At 36.6% G+C, this 18,723-nt stretch overlaps 1 protein-coding gene across 1 annotated transcript in view; it reads right to left on the bottom strand.

Annotated features, from left to right (window-relative positions):
- Positions 1–260: 260 nt before the first annotated feature.
- Positions 261–18,723, bottom strand: part of LOC125658601 (sucrase-isomaltase, intestinal-like) — a 39,485-nt gene continuing 21,022 nt past the window's right edge. Inside the window, exons 19-46 of the mRNA XM_056150831.1 lie at positions 18,303–18,430; positions 17,976–18,064; positions 17,718–17,767; positions 17,146–17,304; positions 16,811–16,867; positions 15,348–15,432; positions 12,848–13,163; positions 11,529–11,745; positions 10,102–10,256; positions 9,734–9,905; positions 9,393–9,489; positions 9,179–9,297; positions 8,391–8,516; positions 7,680–7,811; positions 7,232–7,366; positions 6,991–7,113; positions 6,806–6,890; positions 6,523–6,655; positions 6,013–6,149; positions 5,887–5,921; positions 5,399–5,536; positions 5,123–5,271; positions 4,128–4,212; positions 3,685–3,741; positions 3,283–3,410; positions 3,064–3,152; positions 2,906–2,955; positions 261–2,827 (exon numbers count right to left, since the gene is read on the bottom strand). Of these exons, the coding sequence (XP_056006806.1) occupies positions 2,534–2,827; positions 2,906–2,955; positions 3,064–3,152; positions 3,283–3,410; positions 3,685–3,741; positions 4,128–4,212; positions 5,123–5,271; positions 5,399–5,536; positions 5,887–5,921; positions 6,013–6,149; positions 6,523–6,655; positions 6,806–6,890; positions 6,991–7,113; positions 7,232–7,366; positions 7,680–7,811; positions 8,391–8,516; positions 9,179–9,297; positions 9,393–9,489; positions 9,734–9,905; positions 10,102–10,256; positions 11,529–11,745; positions 12,848–13,163; positions 15,348–15,432; positions 16,811–16,867; positions 17,146–17,304; positions 17,718–17,767; positions 17,976–18,064; positions 18,303–18,430 (3,540 nt within the window). The 3' untranslated portion in view covers positions 261–2,533. The remainder of the gene's footprint in view (positions 2,828–2,905; positions 2,956–3,063; positions 3,153–3,282; positions 3,411–3,684; positions 3,742–4,127; positions 4,213–5,122; positions 5,272–5,398; positions 5,537–5,886; positions 5,922–6,012; positions 6,150–6,522; positions 6,656–6,805; positions 6,891–6,990; positions 7,114–7,231; positions 7,367–7,679; positions 7,812–8,390; positions 8,517–9,178; positions 9,298–9,392; positions 9,490–9,733; positions 9,906–10,101; positions 10,257–11,528; positions 11,746–12,847; positions 13,164–15,347; positions 15,433–16,810; positions 16,868–17,145; positions 17,305–17,717; positions 17,768–17,975; positions 18,065–18,302; positions 18,431–18,723) is intronic.

Below are 18,723 nucleotides of genomic sequence, written 5' to 3'. Positions count from 1 at the left end.
AAAAATAATCAAGGACACATATATTGGAAATATAAATAGTTAGTATATGGACAATGGTCATTTCACTTGCAGTATTTGCTTATAAACGCTCGATGAAAGTAAACTTTTCACTGTACCGGTAAACCCAAATCTATTCTCTGATCGGCGATAGGAACTGTCAGTATGTACAGGGTGGAATCCCTTTTAGGGTAATGTAGGATGTCACCCCGGAGTAATCAGATGCAATGTATGGAGCAGGATAAAGGACATAAAACAACAGAGAGAAAATATATCTGTTTATTTCAGATCTGTCAAACATCTACAAAACCTTTATCTGTATGTTAACATTTTCAAAGTAAACGTCTAATTTAACCATCTTAACTATTCTACATACACGGGGAAAAGTGCTTCACATGAATTTCATTCCTTTTTGTTCGAAAATCATATGAAAAATAACAAGCAAATTTATTCGCATCATTTTGGCATGATTTTTTCGTATATTTTATTAGGCCTCTACATATTAGCTTTCGGCGATTTTCACGTGATAATCGTACAATATTCGCATGGAAATGTTGTAAAATTTATGCTACATTGAACGACGAAGAAATGAAGGGCCAATAAAGCTTATCAAACAATACTTTGTATATTTCCCTGTTTTAAAATAACATCATTTATGATATATGTTTCTGATTACTTCATTTACTATTTTAATGCTGCTCGAAATCACACTTTATGTCGTGTATTCTATCTCGGTTATTGCAAAGATCAAAGGAATGCCACGGTCATTATTCTGCGATATACCGTCATACGTAATAACAGATTATGAAAAAATTCATGTTCATTTCACTTGCACTTCTTGTTTTGCTAATACAACAATAAAGTCGATATCTTATGATCATAAACATTAATCAATGTATGTTGCAAAATAAATCTATAAATGACTGAAGCATATTCAATCAATCGTCTGCATTCCGAGATCGATATACACGTAAACAAACATGGCGATCCACAGACAAGTTAACCCTCTTCCACGTATGTTTAGTTTTCTTGGACTGTGCATTAAAACATATGATATCACAGGGTTTTGAGATGTAATCTGAGAAAACTAGTATATATAGTATATACAGTGAAGGGGGCTAACAAAGCTGTCGTTAAATTCTCGGTTGTTCCCTTCAAACTTTCAGAACTTCGGTAATAATCGTGATAATGCATTAAAAGTTTTCTCAGTTGAAAGCCAGAATGCTGTTCTTTCTTGACATACATAAGTCGTTAACCTGATTTCACAGAAACTTTGAAAAAATAAGTCCAACTTCTGAAAATTAGGTCGCCGTCGTTAACTATATCCCATATTCTCCATGGAATTTTCCTTCATTACGTTTATTTTTCCTCATCCGTCATCCATTTCAGTCCATCTTAGGGTTACTTTTTAAAACATAGGTACTTGTGGTCACCCTCACAATATTTGAATAACTGTTGATTGTGGTACTTGTGGTCACCCTCACAATATTTGAATGACTGTTGATTGTCCGTTTCGGGAGAGCAGATTCATTTTCAACAGCTATTTGCCTTCGAGTGAAAACGGGTCGATCATATTGAAATGCATTATGGGAGTTCAATACTGAATGACACAAGTTTAAAAGACGCAAGGCGATCGGACAATATAACTACTTCTGCTGTGGAACTTCACCAGATATTCATAGTTTAAATATGGTTGATCCGTTTGAACTCGGAGGCTAATAGCTGGTGAAAATGAATCTGATCTACCGAAGCGGACGATCAACATTCATTCAAATATTGTGAGTGTGATCACAAGTATCTATATCTTTAAAGAAAATCCGAAAATGGACTGCAACGGGTGACGGATCATGTATTTTACGTAAAATTCATACAAATATCATCCCGTGGGGATCCGGGTTAGACTAGGTCCTCAGTGCCCCTTGCTTATCGTAGAAGGCGACTAAATGGGGCGGTCCTTCGGATGAAACCGCAAAAACTGAGGTCCCGTGTCACAGCAGGTGTGGCACGACAAAGATCTCTCCCTGCTCAAAGGCCATAAGCGTCGAGCTTAGGCCTAAATTTTGCAGCGCTTCACTGGCTATGGTAACGTCTCCATATGAGTCAAATATTCTCGAGAGGGACATTAAACAACATTCAATCAATCAATCATACAAATATCACGCATCTTATTTTGACGTCTTCTTCTCACGTGAATTATTCACATGCAATTCATGCGAATTTCATGTGAGACACTTTTCCCTGTGTAATAGGAAGACCCCCAGGGTAACCGTGCGGTTTCAGTTCTATGATCTATTCCATGTTAGGGTAACCGTGCGGTTTCAGTTCTATGATCTATTCCATGTTAGGGTAACCGTGCGGTTTCAGTTCTATGATCTATTCTATGTTAGGGTGTGATTCTTCGTTACATCCAAGTCGATGTCAGCAATTTGAAGAATCTGAAAGAATTTTTATGATATTTTGAAGAACAGCTGTACTTTAAGACAGAGTTCGTTTGATGTTAGAGATTTCCTCTTTAGCTTTTGAATTTACTTTCAGTTTATTCTCTTAATTGTACCTCACAGACCACGTGCAACGGCGCTAAAATACAAATGCAGTTCACACGAGTACAAAGGTATATTCCCCGAAAAATAGAATGATAGTTCAAACCTTCAGAAATCTTCCGTTTACTTACGTTTCTTTTGAGTCTGAAACGACTTGCGTTTTCGCGTTTGCCATTAACGTACAAGACGGAGGGGAAGCCGGAAAGACCGGAAATCTCCACCGACGTAAACCTCAGACCTCCTGGTGGTGTGTAGCCATTATGAAGCACTGTTATATCTAGCTGTGTCCCCTTAATAAAGCAACGTGATATAAGTAATGACGTCTCTCGTCTTGCCTGGCTGTCTCTGATTAATTCGATTTTACGTACCTTGTTTAGACTGAACTTCAGCTCCAAATAATGTCCACTGGAGATAGAACCTGAGGAGACATAATGTATACACGCAGTTTTGTATGGTGTCATTAATGTTCAACTAACTCTCGTCCGAATTATCAGAAAATTGTACGTTATCAGTGACGTCATATTACCTATACTTTCGCCGTCGTCCATGAACAGAGTTCCGTTTGCGCTGTCACTCTCATCCAAAGCGCACCACAGGCTCATGGGGTTCTGGCGACTGGAATAAACATTTATGATGTCAATAGCGACCTTTTGAAGAAGAAATGAAAAGGGTCGTCTATGAATGAGTGTCTAACGAGTGAAAATTAGATGAGGGAGATCTCAAAATCGTCTCTGATGAACAGCACCTGTAATGAGTGGAATTGCTTGGGTCCTGCAGAGGAATTATGGATCCACCCCTGGCGTGAAAATTCAGCATATCCAGGGAGGCGTCCAATGTATAATGTCTCCCGGTCCAAGAGTTCACTTCCTTGTCCTTCAGAATGAAGAAAACAACCGTGTTAACTAAGTTCTTACAACTCAAACTACATTATTCTGAGATACAGTGAAACCTGTCTTTCCTGGCAGACAATTTTTTGTCGGAATACAAAGTGTGTCAGAATAAACAGTGTAAAAAAAACAATGAAAATTTGAAATTGAGAATGAAAATAAGGGTCGGAATGTCCAGTGAAACGGATTACACAGGTGTCGGATTAAGCAGGTTTCACTATATATATATGACACTATTTTCTATCAATAATCAATGTTACCCCTGTGTATGTATGCCACCTTCCTTTGGGGAAATATGCATCAACCGACGTCATATTCTGAAAATAGAAAAAAGTTGTTCTTTTGAAATTATATATACATGTACCTGCATATGTGCATATGCACTGACTAACGTTTATTCATTTCTTTAAAAAAAAACGAATTAACTAAGACTTCAGCAAGTATAACTTACATTTTGAATAAGGAGTTTTTTGAGTGATAAAAGTTTGAACTAAATTCGTGGAAAAGGGTAAAAGGAGACACCGAGTCCTAGCCCAACTCTAAAATTCTGATCTACTCATGTGATAATTTCCAGAATAAAAACTCTGAAATACTTTGTGTATAAAGTAATGTACACAGCCCAGAGGTTGGCATGACAGTTCGTGACGTAAAGAAGACACTGCGATATGTAGAATCTATGTTTAAAATAAATCCAAATACTCACTTCTTCCAGAACTGGTGAAACCAGAATAGACGGCCCTAACATAAATTGTCTATCAATATCCAGAGTATTCGGATCATCAGGAAACCTGTAAGTAAGTATAGATATATAGGAGAACTTTTTTGTTGGCATGTACTGCATTACCACTTGTTTTCCCACTAAAAAATTCTTATATAAATACTATTTACTATCATTTCCCTATGGTTTTATAAACAAGCAGCTTACAAACAAATCCGTAGATTGATGCAAAATTAATTAATGATTAAACAAAATATATATTGAAGTACACAGTATGCACAATATTAGTTCGAAACAGTAAAAAGTAAATGACCAGAACTAATTCAAACTTAAATTCACCCTTCCTTCTAAAGTTTAGTCCCTGTCCCCTCGAGTGACCAAGGCGTGGCGGGGGCGAGGAACAGACTATTTCTCCCAGCAACCTTAAATTTGGTTAAATGACCTTGATACAAGTTTGTTTTAACAATCTCTGTTCCAGGTATGAACTTAAAATGTCTTTCTATCACAAAGTTATGACCCAGACAAAATCAATAAAAATAAAACTTTTCGCTAGTAACCTTTACTTTGGCCAAATGACCTTGGTTTGGATTAATGACACGCCATATGGTCATGGGCAACCTTTGTAATAAGTATTCGAGCTTCTGACATTTCTCCATTACAGAGTTATAGCCCTTACAGAAATGTCAATTTTATTTTATTCATGACCTTAACCTTGGTTAAATGACCTCGACATGTCATCTAGCCATAAGCAAACTCTCTGCAAATACTGAAATTCTGACATCTCTCCAGTGCAAAGTTTGACCAGAGCAAATATTTCAACAGATAGACAGACATACGGATATGACACAGTCGAGTACAAAAATAGACAGATAGATTGACAGCAGTATAGAAAAATAGACAGACAACAGGACAGACAGACAGACAAGAAGACAAACAGAAGGATAGACAGACAAATATTGGTATACAAAGTTGATACGTACTCGAACATCAGGGATCGCAGTACCATTTTACCCTCAGTGTGGGCCTCTTTAAACAAAGTATACATGTACGGTAAGAATTTGTATCGAAGCAATAGGTGATTGCGGACAATGCGAATGAAATCTTCATCCCAAGCAGCTGGATCCTGGTCCTAAAATTCAGTATATTGATGTGTACGTTAATGCAGGAAGCGACAGAGAAGTATCTTTGAAACTGAAAACGTTTCTCCCAAAAACATTATCCATTTTTTACATTTCATGAACACAGATTTGTCAAACCTTTACAAATGAGTTCTTGTTTGGGCTGTAAATGCCGTTGTGACTTCTTGCGAATGGGTAGAAAGTTCCTAGCTGGTACCATCTCAGACAAAGCTCGCGCGAGTCGGCTCCGAAAAATCCACAAATATCTACACCCACCTGTGTGCGTGTTCGAATGAACGAAATTAGGTACGTCAACTGATTCGTGATATCAACGGTCAAATGCAATTCTAAGAATGCATTCATTGCTGTCCAGAAAAAAATGTCCCATTTATATTTTGCCTTAATTCATTCAATTGAACTTGTGTTTTCAAATTGTGATTATATTGCGTTCAGTTAGTTCTGTGTATATAAACAGTTGTATATAAACAGTTGGTAAAATCTTCAGTTGGACGAGGTTACTTTTGTGAGTAGCATACAAACTAGAAATGTCGACTTTTTACATCTTGTATATAAAATAGCATACAATGTTTGCTACTAATGAAATAAAACTGTTATTTTCTACATACCATAGGAAATCCAAATATCTGATACTCCAGCATTCCTGTAGTTAGAAATAATCACCGTAAGTCTGCGAGACAAGACACGTATGTGATTATGGATTTGTGTTTTCGTCATTAGACTGCTCGACTTACCTACAATGGAGTCGTGCATGTGTTTCCATTGGCTGTCGTTGTCGCCTAGCCACGTGAAGGCGTAGTGAGACGTCCCCGTGAAAGACGAGCGCGTCACCACAAAGGGCCGGATGGTCGGCCTCAACTCTGCAAGAGCCCTTAAAGAGAAAACATCAGGCAATTGAACGTTTCTGATTAATCCTAGATTACTTACAATTCAAGAAATATATAGATATATATTCTCATTTCTCTGGTTTTTCTCTGTTACAGTGAAACCTTCCTGACACGACATGCACTGGGAGACTTTTTGTCGGAATACACAGCGTGTCAGCATAAACAGTGTAAAATAAAAACGCAATGCAGATATGAAATTGAGAATGAAAATGAGGGTCGGATTGTCCAGTGAAACGGATTACACAGGTGTCGGATTAAGCAGGTGTAGGTGAGACAGTTTTCACTGTATTTCCATTCTTAATTAAATCACAAACCCCAGCTGTTCGTAGGCAGTCATGATGACGTGAATCACATTACCTGTATGTGACTATGCTCTCACTGTGACCGTACATGCTGTGTACGTCATAATGCCGACCCCAGTGCTGTTTGGCGTCCATACATAGAGTCTTATAATACAGATTCCCGCCGTTTTTATCCCCATCCTTAATCTCTGAAGAAGAAAAAACAGTATACGCTGCTGTAAGCTTTACTGAAGTTCGTTGTCTTTGCTTAAAAGAGGACAAATCAAAAGCATGTTCTCTTTTATATTTCTATTTTCAGCCACTACATTTCTAAATCCAAGAATTATCATGTGACGTACGAGGAATAAATGAAGGACTATTCCAATCATTTTTCTCACAACCATTTTCTGATCTCGGAATAAAACTCGCTGGTTCGTCCATATCCTGAAAATCAGACAGAGAATCAAAAGGGGTATGTACAAAATCCTCCTCACTGACAAAAAAATCTGCAGTTCAACGCATCGTGTGATAATGATAAACTTACGATCCACAGTCCGTCTACTTTAATAGATTCGTTCTTAATGAAGAAGTCCAACCAACGAGACCAAAACTGAGTCGTTTTGTTGACGTTAGTGAAGTCTGGGAATACTGCCTGTCCCGGCCAGACCTTGAATAAAAAAATTGCTGAATTTTAGAGATATTTTTTTTCTACATTTTGACTTCAGAAAAATTCAGTAGAAACGATATGTTGCAAATTAAAAGCTTCGTGGAACAAAGTGTCATACTTTCCCGATCAATATGGCGTCGTTAGCATTCTTCACCAAGATGTCGCTTTGTACTGCGTCATCATACATGTTATATCCAGGACTATTTGCTCTTGCCTCAGCATACAGCGTCCGATTAGCACCAATGCCTGAGTCCTGTTGTATACCAAGTTTTAGACTCCATACATATATAAATACATTTTTCTAATACTCATTGATGATACTTATGTGATATCTAACATACTACTATGAGGACAAATTGATGATACTTATGTGATATCTAACATACTATTATGAGGACAAATTGATGATACTTATGTGATATCTAACATACCACTATGAGGACAAATTGATGATACTGATGTGATATCTAACATACTACTATGAGGACAAATTGATGATACGTATGTGATATCTAACATACTACTATGAGGACAAATTGATGATACTTATGTGATATCTAACATACCACTATGACGACAAATTTCTTTTTTCTGTCGTGGACCTGATTTACAAACATCGGTAGACCACCAAATGTGTTTCTGTCGTAAGTGAAATCGAATTTCTTGTACATATAGTCAATGTCGCCCCACTGTGTATCCTACAAAATAGATAGAAAAATCTCATAATTTATCATAATCATTCACAAAATAGATAGAAAAATCTCATAATTTATCATAATCATTCACAAAATAGATTAAAAAAAATTCATAATTTATCATAATACAAAACAGATCGTAATATCGTGTAATTTATTGTAATCATTCAAAAAATACATCGAAGTATTGCGTAAGTTATCATAATCATTCACAAAATACATCGTAGTGACGCGTAATTCAACATAGATCGTAGTATTTCGTAATTTATTATAATCATTCACAAAATGTATCGTAGTATTGCGCATTTTTTTTTTAATAATCATTCACAGAATAGATCGTAGTAGCGCGTAATTTAAAAAAAACTCAGAAAATGTATCGTAATATCGTGTAATTTATTATTATCATTCACAAAAGGCATCATCATATTTCTTAATTTATTATAACCATTCACAAAATAGATTGTATTATCGCATAATTTATCATGATAATTCATAAAATAATATCACCTTATTTATGATAATCATTCACTTTCAAATTAATCTCAATTTACTGTTCAACTTAAAACTGAAAAAAAAACTCACAAACGGTATCTCTGCGTCAACGTTCCTCTGATGGACCTTCTCCATTTCTGCCAAAGTTCCATACCCCCATCTACAGATGTGAAAGCCCATAGACCAGTACGGCGGCATAGCCGGTCTTCCAATCGCCTGGGGAAGAAATGGGCCACGTGTTAAATATACAATCAATACGGGTTCCAATCGCCTGGGGAAGAAATTGGCCACATATTAAATATACATTCAGTACAGCTTCCAATCGCCTGGGGAAGAAATGGGCCACATGTTAAATATAAATTTTTGATTATAAGAAAATAGAAATGAAATGCTCAGTTTTGAAAATTTAACAAGGTTGAAGGAAACTGTTGCTTCTACATATTGTTTGAGAGCGTGGTTTGATCTTTCTACTCACTTGTACAATAAATTTCATTTCTAACACTCAATTTTCAATTTCATTGGTCGATTGACATTACATCAAAATATATCATAATTCATATTCTATTGAAAACTTATTTCATTTTCAACAATTCTGTATCAGTAAATACTACAATTAATGTATCATTGAAGAATATTGTTGGAGGGCATGATGTGGGTAATCTACATACGTGTATGTATTGTTGGAGGGCGTGGTTTGGGTTATCTACATACGTATATGTATTGTTGGAGGGCGTGGTTTGGGTTATCTACATACGTATATGTATTGTTGGAGGGCGTGGTTTGGGTTATCTACATACGTATATGCATTGTTGGAGGGCGTGGTTTGGTTACATACGTGTATGTATTGTTAGAGGGCGTGGTTTGGGTTATCTACATACGTGTATGTATTGTTGGAGGGCGTGGTTTGGGTTTTCTCCCAGGAAGACGTAGAAATCCAGGACTCCTCCTATCGTTCTATAAGTGACAGCCGGGTATGGGGACGGTTGTAATGTCACCTCTGAAAAACAGTTAAAATGGCTATAAACAACACACACATGCACTCTCTTAACATTATTCATGTCTGTGTTCTCTACTCATAATCCATTTTCATACCCATGGCGTTACTATTTTTCAGAAACGCCATATTTGCCCGGCCATCTTTTTCAACATTCATGTACACGGGATGGACGCTGTACAAATTCCAGGGTTCCTAATTTCAAAGAATGAAGGATCATTTATAAAGCGGTAAAGTTTATATACAATTTTATTACATCACATCAATCATGTTTAACATTGAAAGAAATCAATCGTATGGATTAACAATAATTTTATAATCATAATGATTGGTTGATCTTTTTTTTTTTTCTGTATGAAGCTGTTAATTAATCTGACAAAATTTGATTACCAAACCGATAATGAACAGGCATCATTTGCTCGTTAAATCTCCCACTTACATCGTTAGGTGCATAGTCCCTCGCAAACATACTCCACGTCCGCCAGTTCATGTCGTGGCGGTACCGTCTGTGGTTGTGTTCACCAAATCCGTACAGATTGTCCGTGGGTAAGCGTGTGCTGATCTGCAGGAACTGGTCAGAGAACGTGAGACCAGGCAGGCTACTGTCAAATCTACAAGAAAACATTTCAGTCATCCCAGGCTACTGTCAGATCTACCAGAACACATTTCAGTCATCACATGCTACTGTCAAATTCACAGGTTACTGTCAAATCTACCAGAACACATTTCAGTCATCACAGGGTATGTGAATGTGATTTTGCTATGATTTCTAACCATAGCCAGAAAAAGGAAAGAGTTTGTACATACATGACGGTATTAGTGCTCTTCCTCGTGACTTTGATGCCAAAGGACGGTTCCTTGACAAACTGTACAGAGTAAAGTTTGCTGCTTGATGTAGAGGGCCGATTTATTTTCAAAGCCTCGTCTGGTATTTCAAAGGGAGAGGAGTTGGTGGGACGAAACTTGAAAAGAAAAAGAAATTCTAATTCACCGGAAGCAGCTGACACCTCTGCTTGAGTGAAAAATTCTCGAATGAGGCGGGAAAAAACCCAAACAAACAATCTTCAATAAAATGTTATATAGATATCTGATAAGCTGTTTTTATTTCTAAGCTCAGTTTGAAACAATTATTTAATAACAATCTCAAAGGCAAACACACTTCATTGGAATCAGATGCCACAACCATTGTATATAACCTCTCCGTTCATGGTTGCATGTTACACTGTTTGTATATTTTGTCGATGTTTCTACAACATTGCGTTATTTATGGGTGGTGAGTCTGAGCCCTACTCGCCCCTTGAACTAGACATAAAAACTAGGTAGTGACTGCTCTGTTACCGAACGCTTGTCGTTTAGAAGTTAGACTCGTGAATCTTTCGCTTGGGACCTTACAAACCGTGTTGTGGCAGTCGTCGACATTATAGACAACCCTTACAGCTTCGGTCCTAAGGACAACGATTGGGTCAAAATTTGTGGCACTTCATATGTATACCTGGTGACGTCTCAATATAAGTGAAAATTTTTATTTTAAGTCACTTTGAAAAAAACGGAACAAAAAATGATATTTCTATAACGATGTACGTAATTTCTGTGAATCTGGAATTTTGTATTTTTCTGTGTTTCATTAAAAAAAAAAAAACAAAAAAAAACATTTGTATAGATATATCCTCTACCTTTTTCTGTATGTATCTGTAATATTGCTATAATTTCTAAAACGTTGTGTATAAATGCTCTGTACCCCTATACTCCCTGTATTTCTAACACTGCTTTCTCTGTATGAGAGGTGAAGATAACGAACAGTGATCAATCTCATAACTCCCACAAGTAATACAAAATAAAGAGTTAGGCACGGACCCCTGGACATACCAGAGTAAATTCGTTACTTTTCTAATTGTGTGGTATCTCTACACTCTATGATTGTGTAATTTTTTTTAACTTTCTAATTGTGAAATTTTTATGATTGTGTAAATTCTCTCTCTTCTCTCTCTCTCTCTCTCTCTCTCTCTCTCTCTCTCTCTCTCTCTCTCTCTCTCTCTCTCTCTCAGATTGAATATTAATGTTGTACATACATGTATGTATATTATAGTTACAATTTCAGGTACAGTTCTGTACCTTTCTAAATTTATATCTGACATTGTATTTAATTTCTCTGCGTTTTGTTACAAATGAATGTATACAATATGTATTTTTTCGATATCTTTATGCATTATACAGAACATCTGTATGTATCTTACGTAAATTCGGAGAGCATTGTCCCCGTACTCATCCACCGTGACCTCTACCACGTCATGTACAGGTTTACCATACACTGCCACAGGACCCCGTCTCTCGATCCGTGCAGTCATCAGGGAACTTTCTGCGGATGTGACGTTTCCATACATTGTGTATCCGACGGATGTTGTAAATATGCAATGTGGAGCTCTTTCGTGAGAATGCTTTATCCATGTGCACCTTTAAGATTTAGATAAAGTCCTAGAGGTCAAGAGTTCAGTCAATTACACAGTTATTATCATAAATATTATGCGAATTTTTTATGTTTGTGTTTTTTAATCCTCCATAATCGGAGATACGAGGGCATATAAATGTCAGTTTGTTTGTCTGTAAAAACTTTAACCTTGGGCCATAATTTCTGAACGCTTAGGTGAGGGCGCTCATGTTTCCCATGTATATTCCTTGTGATAAGACCTTTCTTTGGGTGACAATACTTTTTTACCTCATGACCTTCACCTTGGAGTTTGACCACTTCTGAAAAACTGCAGAACGTGTTGCAATCTTTAGAACTCACAGAATGTGTTACTAACTGTAGAACTTACAGAACGTGTTACTAACTTTAGAACTCACAGAACGTGTTACTAACTTTAGAACTTACAGAACGTGTTACTAACTGTAGAACTTACAGAACGTGTTACTAACTTTAGAACTTACAGAACGTGTTACTAACTTTAGAACTTACAGAACGTGTTACTAACTTTAGAACTTACAGAACGTGTTGCTAACTTTAGAACTTACAGAACGTGTTACTAACTTTAGAACTTACAGAATGTGTTACTAACTGTAGAACTTACAGAACGTGTTACTAACTTTAGAACTTACAGAACGTGTTACTAACTTTAGAACTTACAGAACGTGTTACTAACTGTAGAACTTACAGAACGTGTTACTAACTTTAGAACTTACAGAACGTGTTACTAATTGTAGAACTTACAGAACGTGTTACTAACTTTAAAACTTACAGAGCGTGTTACTAACTTTAGAACTTACAGAACGTGTTACTAACTTTAGAACTTACAGAACGTGTTACTAACTGTAGAACTCACAGAACGTGTTACTAACTTTAAAACTTACAGAGCGTGTTACTAACTTTAGAACTTACAGAACGTGTTACTAACTTTAGAACTTACAGAACGTGTTACTAACTGTAGAACTCACAGAACGTGTTACTATCTTTAAACTTACAGAACGTGTACTTTAGAACTTACAGAACGTGTTGCTATCTTTAGATGTGTTGCTAACTTTAGAACGTACATAAAGTATTGCTAACTTTAGAACTTACTGCTTCTGTTGGCATTGTTCCTCGGTCACACGGACGGGATTTTTGCTGTTTGGGGGGTCACAGTCTACCACCGAGTCCTTCCGGAAGTCTGGGACAGGGCGAGGTCCTTGTGAGGGCACAGAAGTGCTGGTGTCCAGTTTCTGCCCGGCCACATTCGGCGATGGACTGGACGATTTCTCGTCGTCGTTTAACATCCAATTAAGGACTATGGCAGACATGGTTATTGCCGCCGCCGACATCAAAAATAAAATACACATAAAACATGTCTGCCTACCCGAGTTTGAACGTTGTGGTGCCATTTTTGATTGAGATAAATCTAGTCAATATACACTATGTCCAAATATAATTCAGGAACTAATCGATAAAATGGCGAGAGTTGACTTGTCGGTACTGTACGGTCCTAAGAGATGGGGGAATTTGTTCACGGTGATCAAAGTCATGTCAACTTTCTGACGGGAAATCGCGAGACACCTCAGCCTTTAAAGTTCTATATCCAGTATTGCGGTATGTCTTCAATATACTAATATTGTTTATATTGATTCACGCACGGGGGTGATTTTACATGTCCTTCCATGATGCATTCCCATAAAAATACAAATTTACATGTAGGCTATAATCATATGCGAAATTACAAAGCCTATCACCGCCTTTTCAAAAAAATATGGAACAGAGAAAGAGAGAGATAAAAAAAAAAAAAAAAAAAAAAAAAAAAAAGAGGTCCATGGGCCACATCGCTCACCTGAGTCACCTTGGCCCATATCTGAAGACTTTCCATATATATTTGCATGTAAAACCTTAGTCCCTAATATGGCCCCAACCTACCCCTGGAGGCCATGATTTGAACAAACTTGAATCTGCACTATGTCAAAAAGCTTTCATGTAATTCTCAGCTTTTCTGGATCAGCGGTTCCTGAGAAGATTTTTAAAGATTGTTCCTATATATTTGTATGCAAAACTTTGATCCCCTCGTACCCGGGTACGAGTTCTCCAAGAGAAGTCGTACCCATCAATATCTGGGTACGAGTTCTCCTAGAGAAAAACTTTGTCAATTTTATTATAAAAATCTGGGTACGAGTTCTCCAGGAGAAAAACTTTGTCATTTCTGTCCTAAAAATCTTGATACGAGTTCTCCTGAACAAAAAACCTTTCCATTTTATCAAATGGAAAGCTGGGTACGAGTTCTCCTGGAGAAAAAAATTGTCATTTCTGTCATAAAAATCTGGGTACGAGTTCTCCAGGAGAGAAAAATGTGTCATTTTATGAAATGGATACTATGTCTTTTCTGTCATAAATCTGGGTAGGAGTTTTCCCGGAGAAAAACATTTTCATTATACATTTGTTAAGAATTGTACAATTTTAGGTATTGAAATCTGGGTACGATTTCTCCTTGAAAATAATCGAGGATTTCATGTACATAATTTACAATACACATGCCTTTCAATTAAATTATATATATATATATATATATATATATATATATATATATATATATATAATGATGATACTTGTTGTTGGGTTTTTTTTTTTCTTTCTTTCTTTGTTGTTAATGTTGTTTTTTGGGGGTGGGTTGTTGTTGTTTTTTTTTGGGGGGGGGGTGTTTTTTGTTGTTTTTTTGTGGGTTTTTTTTTGTCTTTTTGTTTTTGTTTTTTTTGTTTTTTATTATTATTTTTTGGGTTTTTTTTGGGGGGGGGGGGTTTTGGGGGGGGGGTTTAGTTTTTTTGTTTTTGGGTTTTTTTCTTTTTTAATTGCTGTTTGGCATGAGGCAATAATTAGTATAATTATTGCAATTAAACACTAATTTTAAACCTCTGACAATATTCTTATAGGGTACCTCTATTTTCCGGTACGTGCACGTCGATAACTCGTACCCAGATTTATATGATAAAATGACAAAGTTTTTCACCAGGAGAACTCGTACCCATATAAAAATTTCCATTTGATAAACTGACGATTTTTCTCTCTCTCCAGAACTCGTACCCAGATTTTTAGGACAGAAATGACAACTTAACTTTCTCTCCTGGAGAACTCGTACCCAGATGTTTACCCAGATTCATCTGATAAAATGATGATTTTTTTTCTCCAGAAGAACTCGTACCCAGATATTGATGAGTTGGAGAACTCGCACCAAATTTTTGGATACGAGTTCTCGCGGCCTGGGTACGAGTTCTCGCGACCTGGATACGAGTTCTCCAGTATAATGCACATGCATATACTGATTTGTTTTAAATCGAAACGACAATTTACACTCGTTTGAAAAATTATCAAAATGGACTTCTGGAGAACTCGTACCCAGAAATGTGGGTAGGAGTTCTCCAAGAGAAGTCGTACCCATCAATATCTGGGTACGAGTTCTCCTGGAGAAAACCTTTGTCATTTTATCAAAAAGAAATGTGGGTACGAGTTCTCCTAAAGAAAAACTTGTCAATTGTATTATCAAAATCTGGGTATGAGTTCTCCCAGGAGAAAAACTTCGTCATTTCTGTCATAAAAATCTGGGTACGAGTTCTCCAGGAGAAAAAAACTGTCATTTTGTCATATAAATCTGGGTACGAGTTCTCCTTTATGTGCCGGAGAATAGAGGTCCGCTATAAAAATACAATGTCGCAGGTTTAAAATTGGTGTTTAATTGCGATAATTATACTAATTATCGTCTCACGCCAAACCGCAATTCAAATGCAAAAACAAAAAAACAAAAAAAACAAAAACAAAAAAACAAGTATGATTATTGTATTTACTATTTTTTATTCAATTGAAAGGCATGTTCATTTATGTATGATGTTTGAAATCCTCGATTTTTTCAAGGGGAAATTGTACCCAAATTCCAATACCTAAAATGGTACAGTTCTTAATGAGATAAACTCGTATCAAAATTTTGATTACTATATAACAATTTTTTTCTCCAGGAGAACTCGTACCCAAATTTTTATGACAGAAATGACAAAGGTTTTCTCCAGGAGAACTCGTACTCAGATTTATCAGATAAAATGACTATGTTTTTTCTCCAGTAGAACTTGTACCCAGATATTGATGGGTACGACTTCTCTTGGAGAACTCGTACCCAAATTTCTGGGAACGAGTTCTCCTGGGTACGAGTTCTCCCGATACCTCAAAATGATACCTAATCATGAATTTTGCGAAAGGTATTTTACAGACTGTTTTATTCACCTGGGTCTGAATACACATATACAGGTGTTTCATTTTCAATACAAGGAGCGTGTTTTATTTGCGATCAAAAACGAAGAGTATCTTTTTATTTACAGACCGTGTTTTGTCCTAAAAAATCAAATAACAAAACTTCCTTTTCAAGCACTCAACATTATAAAAAGCTAAATTAAACATTTAAAAAAAACGAAAGAAAGTATACCCACATCGTATTAATGATGTATATGACAAAAGTGGCGGATCTAGAGGGGGTATGCGGGTTGAAACTCCTCTTTGGTTGAACATTTTAAAGAAAAGGGTCATTTTTGCCATTTTGGGTCTTCAATATCTCTTTTAACTCGAGTTACACCCCCCCCCCCCCTCTTTTCAAAATGTTTTGGATCCGCTCTTCTGACATGTTATGTTTAATTACATAGATTGGATTTTGGTCAATGTATTTGCATAGGTTTAGAAATGTTATAAAGTGTTAGCTAAAATCTTTCATATACATGCATACATATTGAAAATTTAAAAAAAACATATCATTAACGAACAAGAACTTCAAATACAAATGTATCAAAAGAATATTTATTATTTTTTAAATAACACACAGACACTCTGAACATCTCTCTAACAAAATGCTGGGATTTTTCTTTTGACCAGAGGATCTAATCTTCTTTATAAACGATCAATATCGTAAGCTAAACTGACCAACCGATCCATCATTTTGAAATACAGGTAACATGTGTGTTGAATTTCTTAGAAAGAATGGAGAAAACTGACGCAGTGGGTCAAAGTTTAAAATTAGTTTCAGAAAATCACCCACTCTATGGTGTGGTTCTTCGTTACGTCCAGGTTAATGTCAATGAGTTGTACGATCTGAAAGGAAAAGAAAATACTGAAAAACTTCCAAAGATTCTTTCAATATCTGTTCTTATCTATGTTATGTAATAGGAAGTTTTTAAAATGCCCATTTCCTGTTTGTCTTGGATAAAATTTTCTCGAATATAATCCTGTATCTTCATTCCTGATTTACCTTTAGGAGGTTTGAGTGACGTACGTTATATTTGTGACGTATGTGACGGGCTTCCTGGGGTTCCCCGTTAATAGAGAGAATATAATTCTGTATTTACTTTTGGGAGGTTTGAGTGACGTACGTTATATTTGTGACGTATGTGACGGGCTTCCTGGGATTCCCCGTTAATAGAGAGAACCGTTGGGAAACTTATCATCCCGTAGAATTCTATGATGGTAAAGTTCAGTCTGCCCGGGGGTGTATACCCATCATGCACCACCGTTATGTCCAATCGCTCTCCCTAAAAAATGAAATATTGAAAAAACATGAAAGAAAGACCAGGGCCGTAAATTACATGGAGGCGGAGGAGGCAGCTGCCTCCTCCAACTTTTGAGCCAAAAAAAATTAAAATTTAAAGTTCATTAGAATTTATGTTGTTTCCAATAACTAAGAACATGATACCTCCCTTAAAAAGCATTCCAAATCTTTCTTTTAGAATGAGTTAGTCAAGTAACATCTTAGAAGGCCCTAGAATCAAGGATTTTGCACGAAACGTGTTCAGTGTGCACAAAATGTGCTCAGCGTCTGGGGGCCGCCCAGGCCCCCAGACCCCCGCCTAATTTCCTGCCTCCTCCAAATTGAAGGTTAATTTACGGCCCTGAAGACTTTGAGCCATAATCCAGGCATGTTCATTAAATATCTATGGCTACAAACCCTTGTTAGTTCGAACTTCAGTTCTAAATATTTCCCAGAGGTGTATGAATCTGTAAATAAAAAATGGCAACTATAAAACAGACAAATTAAGGGAACTTTTAAAATATTACAAATGAATATTTCATAACTAAATGGTCATGAATATACAATACTTGATACATGAATGATAATATCTATATCATAGAATTATTGGCATTTACTAATATCATGATATATCCACCTTCAATGATACGAATGATACCCTAGAACAAGAAATACCTAGGCTTTCTCCGTCGTCCATGTAAAGAGAACCGGAAGCACCGTTACTTTCATTTAAGGCACACCAAAGACCCATTGGATTCAGGCGGCTTCAGAAAAGAACCAGAAAAAAAGTTATAACCGTCCTTCTCTGATCAGCAGGTAAGCCGTGTCTCCAATTGTCATAAATGGAGAATTTCTTATTTAACATGTAAATTACATTACAATAGCAAATTATCTTTCAAAACAACCACGTGTTCTTTCTCTGTTGCAATGGAATGTTTCAGTACTGCGTGTTGGAGATTAGTAACACCGTGTTATCTAAGATGTAACAATCCTAATCCCTACCTATACTGTGTGGAGTTTCCTGCATTTTGTATAGGGATAATGGATCCGCCCCTGGCGTGAAACGGAAGGAACGTCAAAGGAGCGGGGAGGTTGACAGTCTTGCCGTAGGACGAGCTAATCTCACGTCCCTAATTGGAAGAAAGGTTAAAGTTCAGATGCTGCACTGCACGTTTCAGTTGACCAGGATGTTATACGGAGAATTTTAGTTCTACTGGGACCAATGAAAAAGTGAAGATAACGAACAGTGACCGATCTCTTAATCCCACTCAGAATAAAAATTTAAATAGGACAAACACGGACACCTGGATATACCAGAGGTGGGATCAGGTGTCTAGAAGGAGTAAGCATCCCCTGTTGACCGGTCACATTCGCTATGATCCCTCTATCTTGATCAGGTAAACGGAGCTATCCGTACTCAAAA

Source organism: Ostrea edulis, chromosome 9, assembly GCF_947568905.1.
Source record: "Ostrea edulis chromosome 9, xbOstEdul1.1, whole genome shotgun sequence".
Taxonomy (NCBI): domain Eukaryota; kingdom Metazoa; phylum Mollusca; class Bivalvia; order Ostreida; family Ostreidae; genus Ostrea; species Ostrea edulis.
This window is presented reverse-complemented; position numbering and strand designations above follow the sequence as displayed.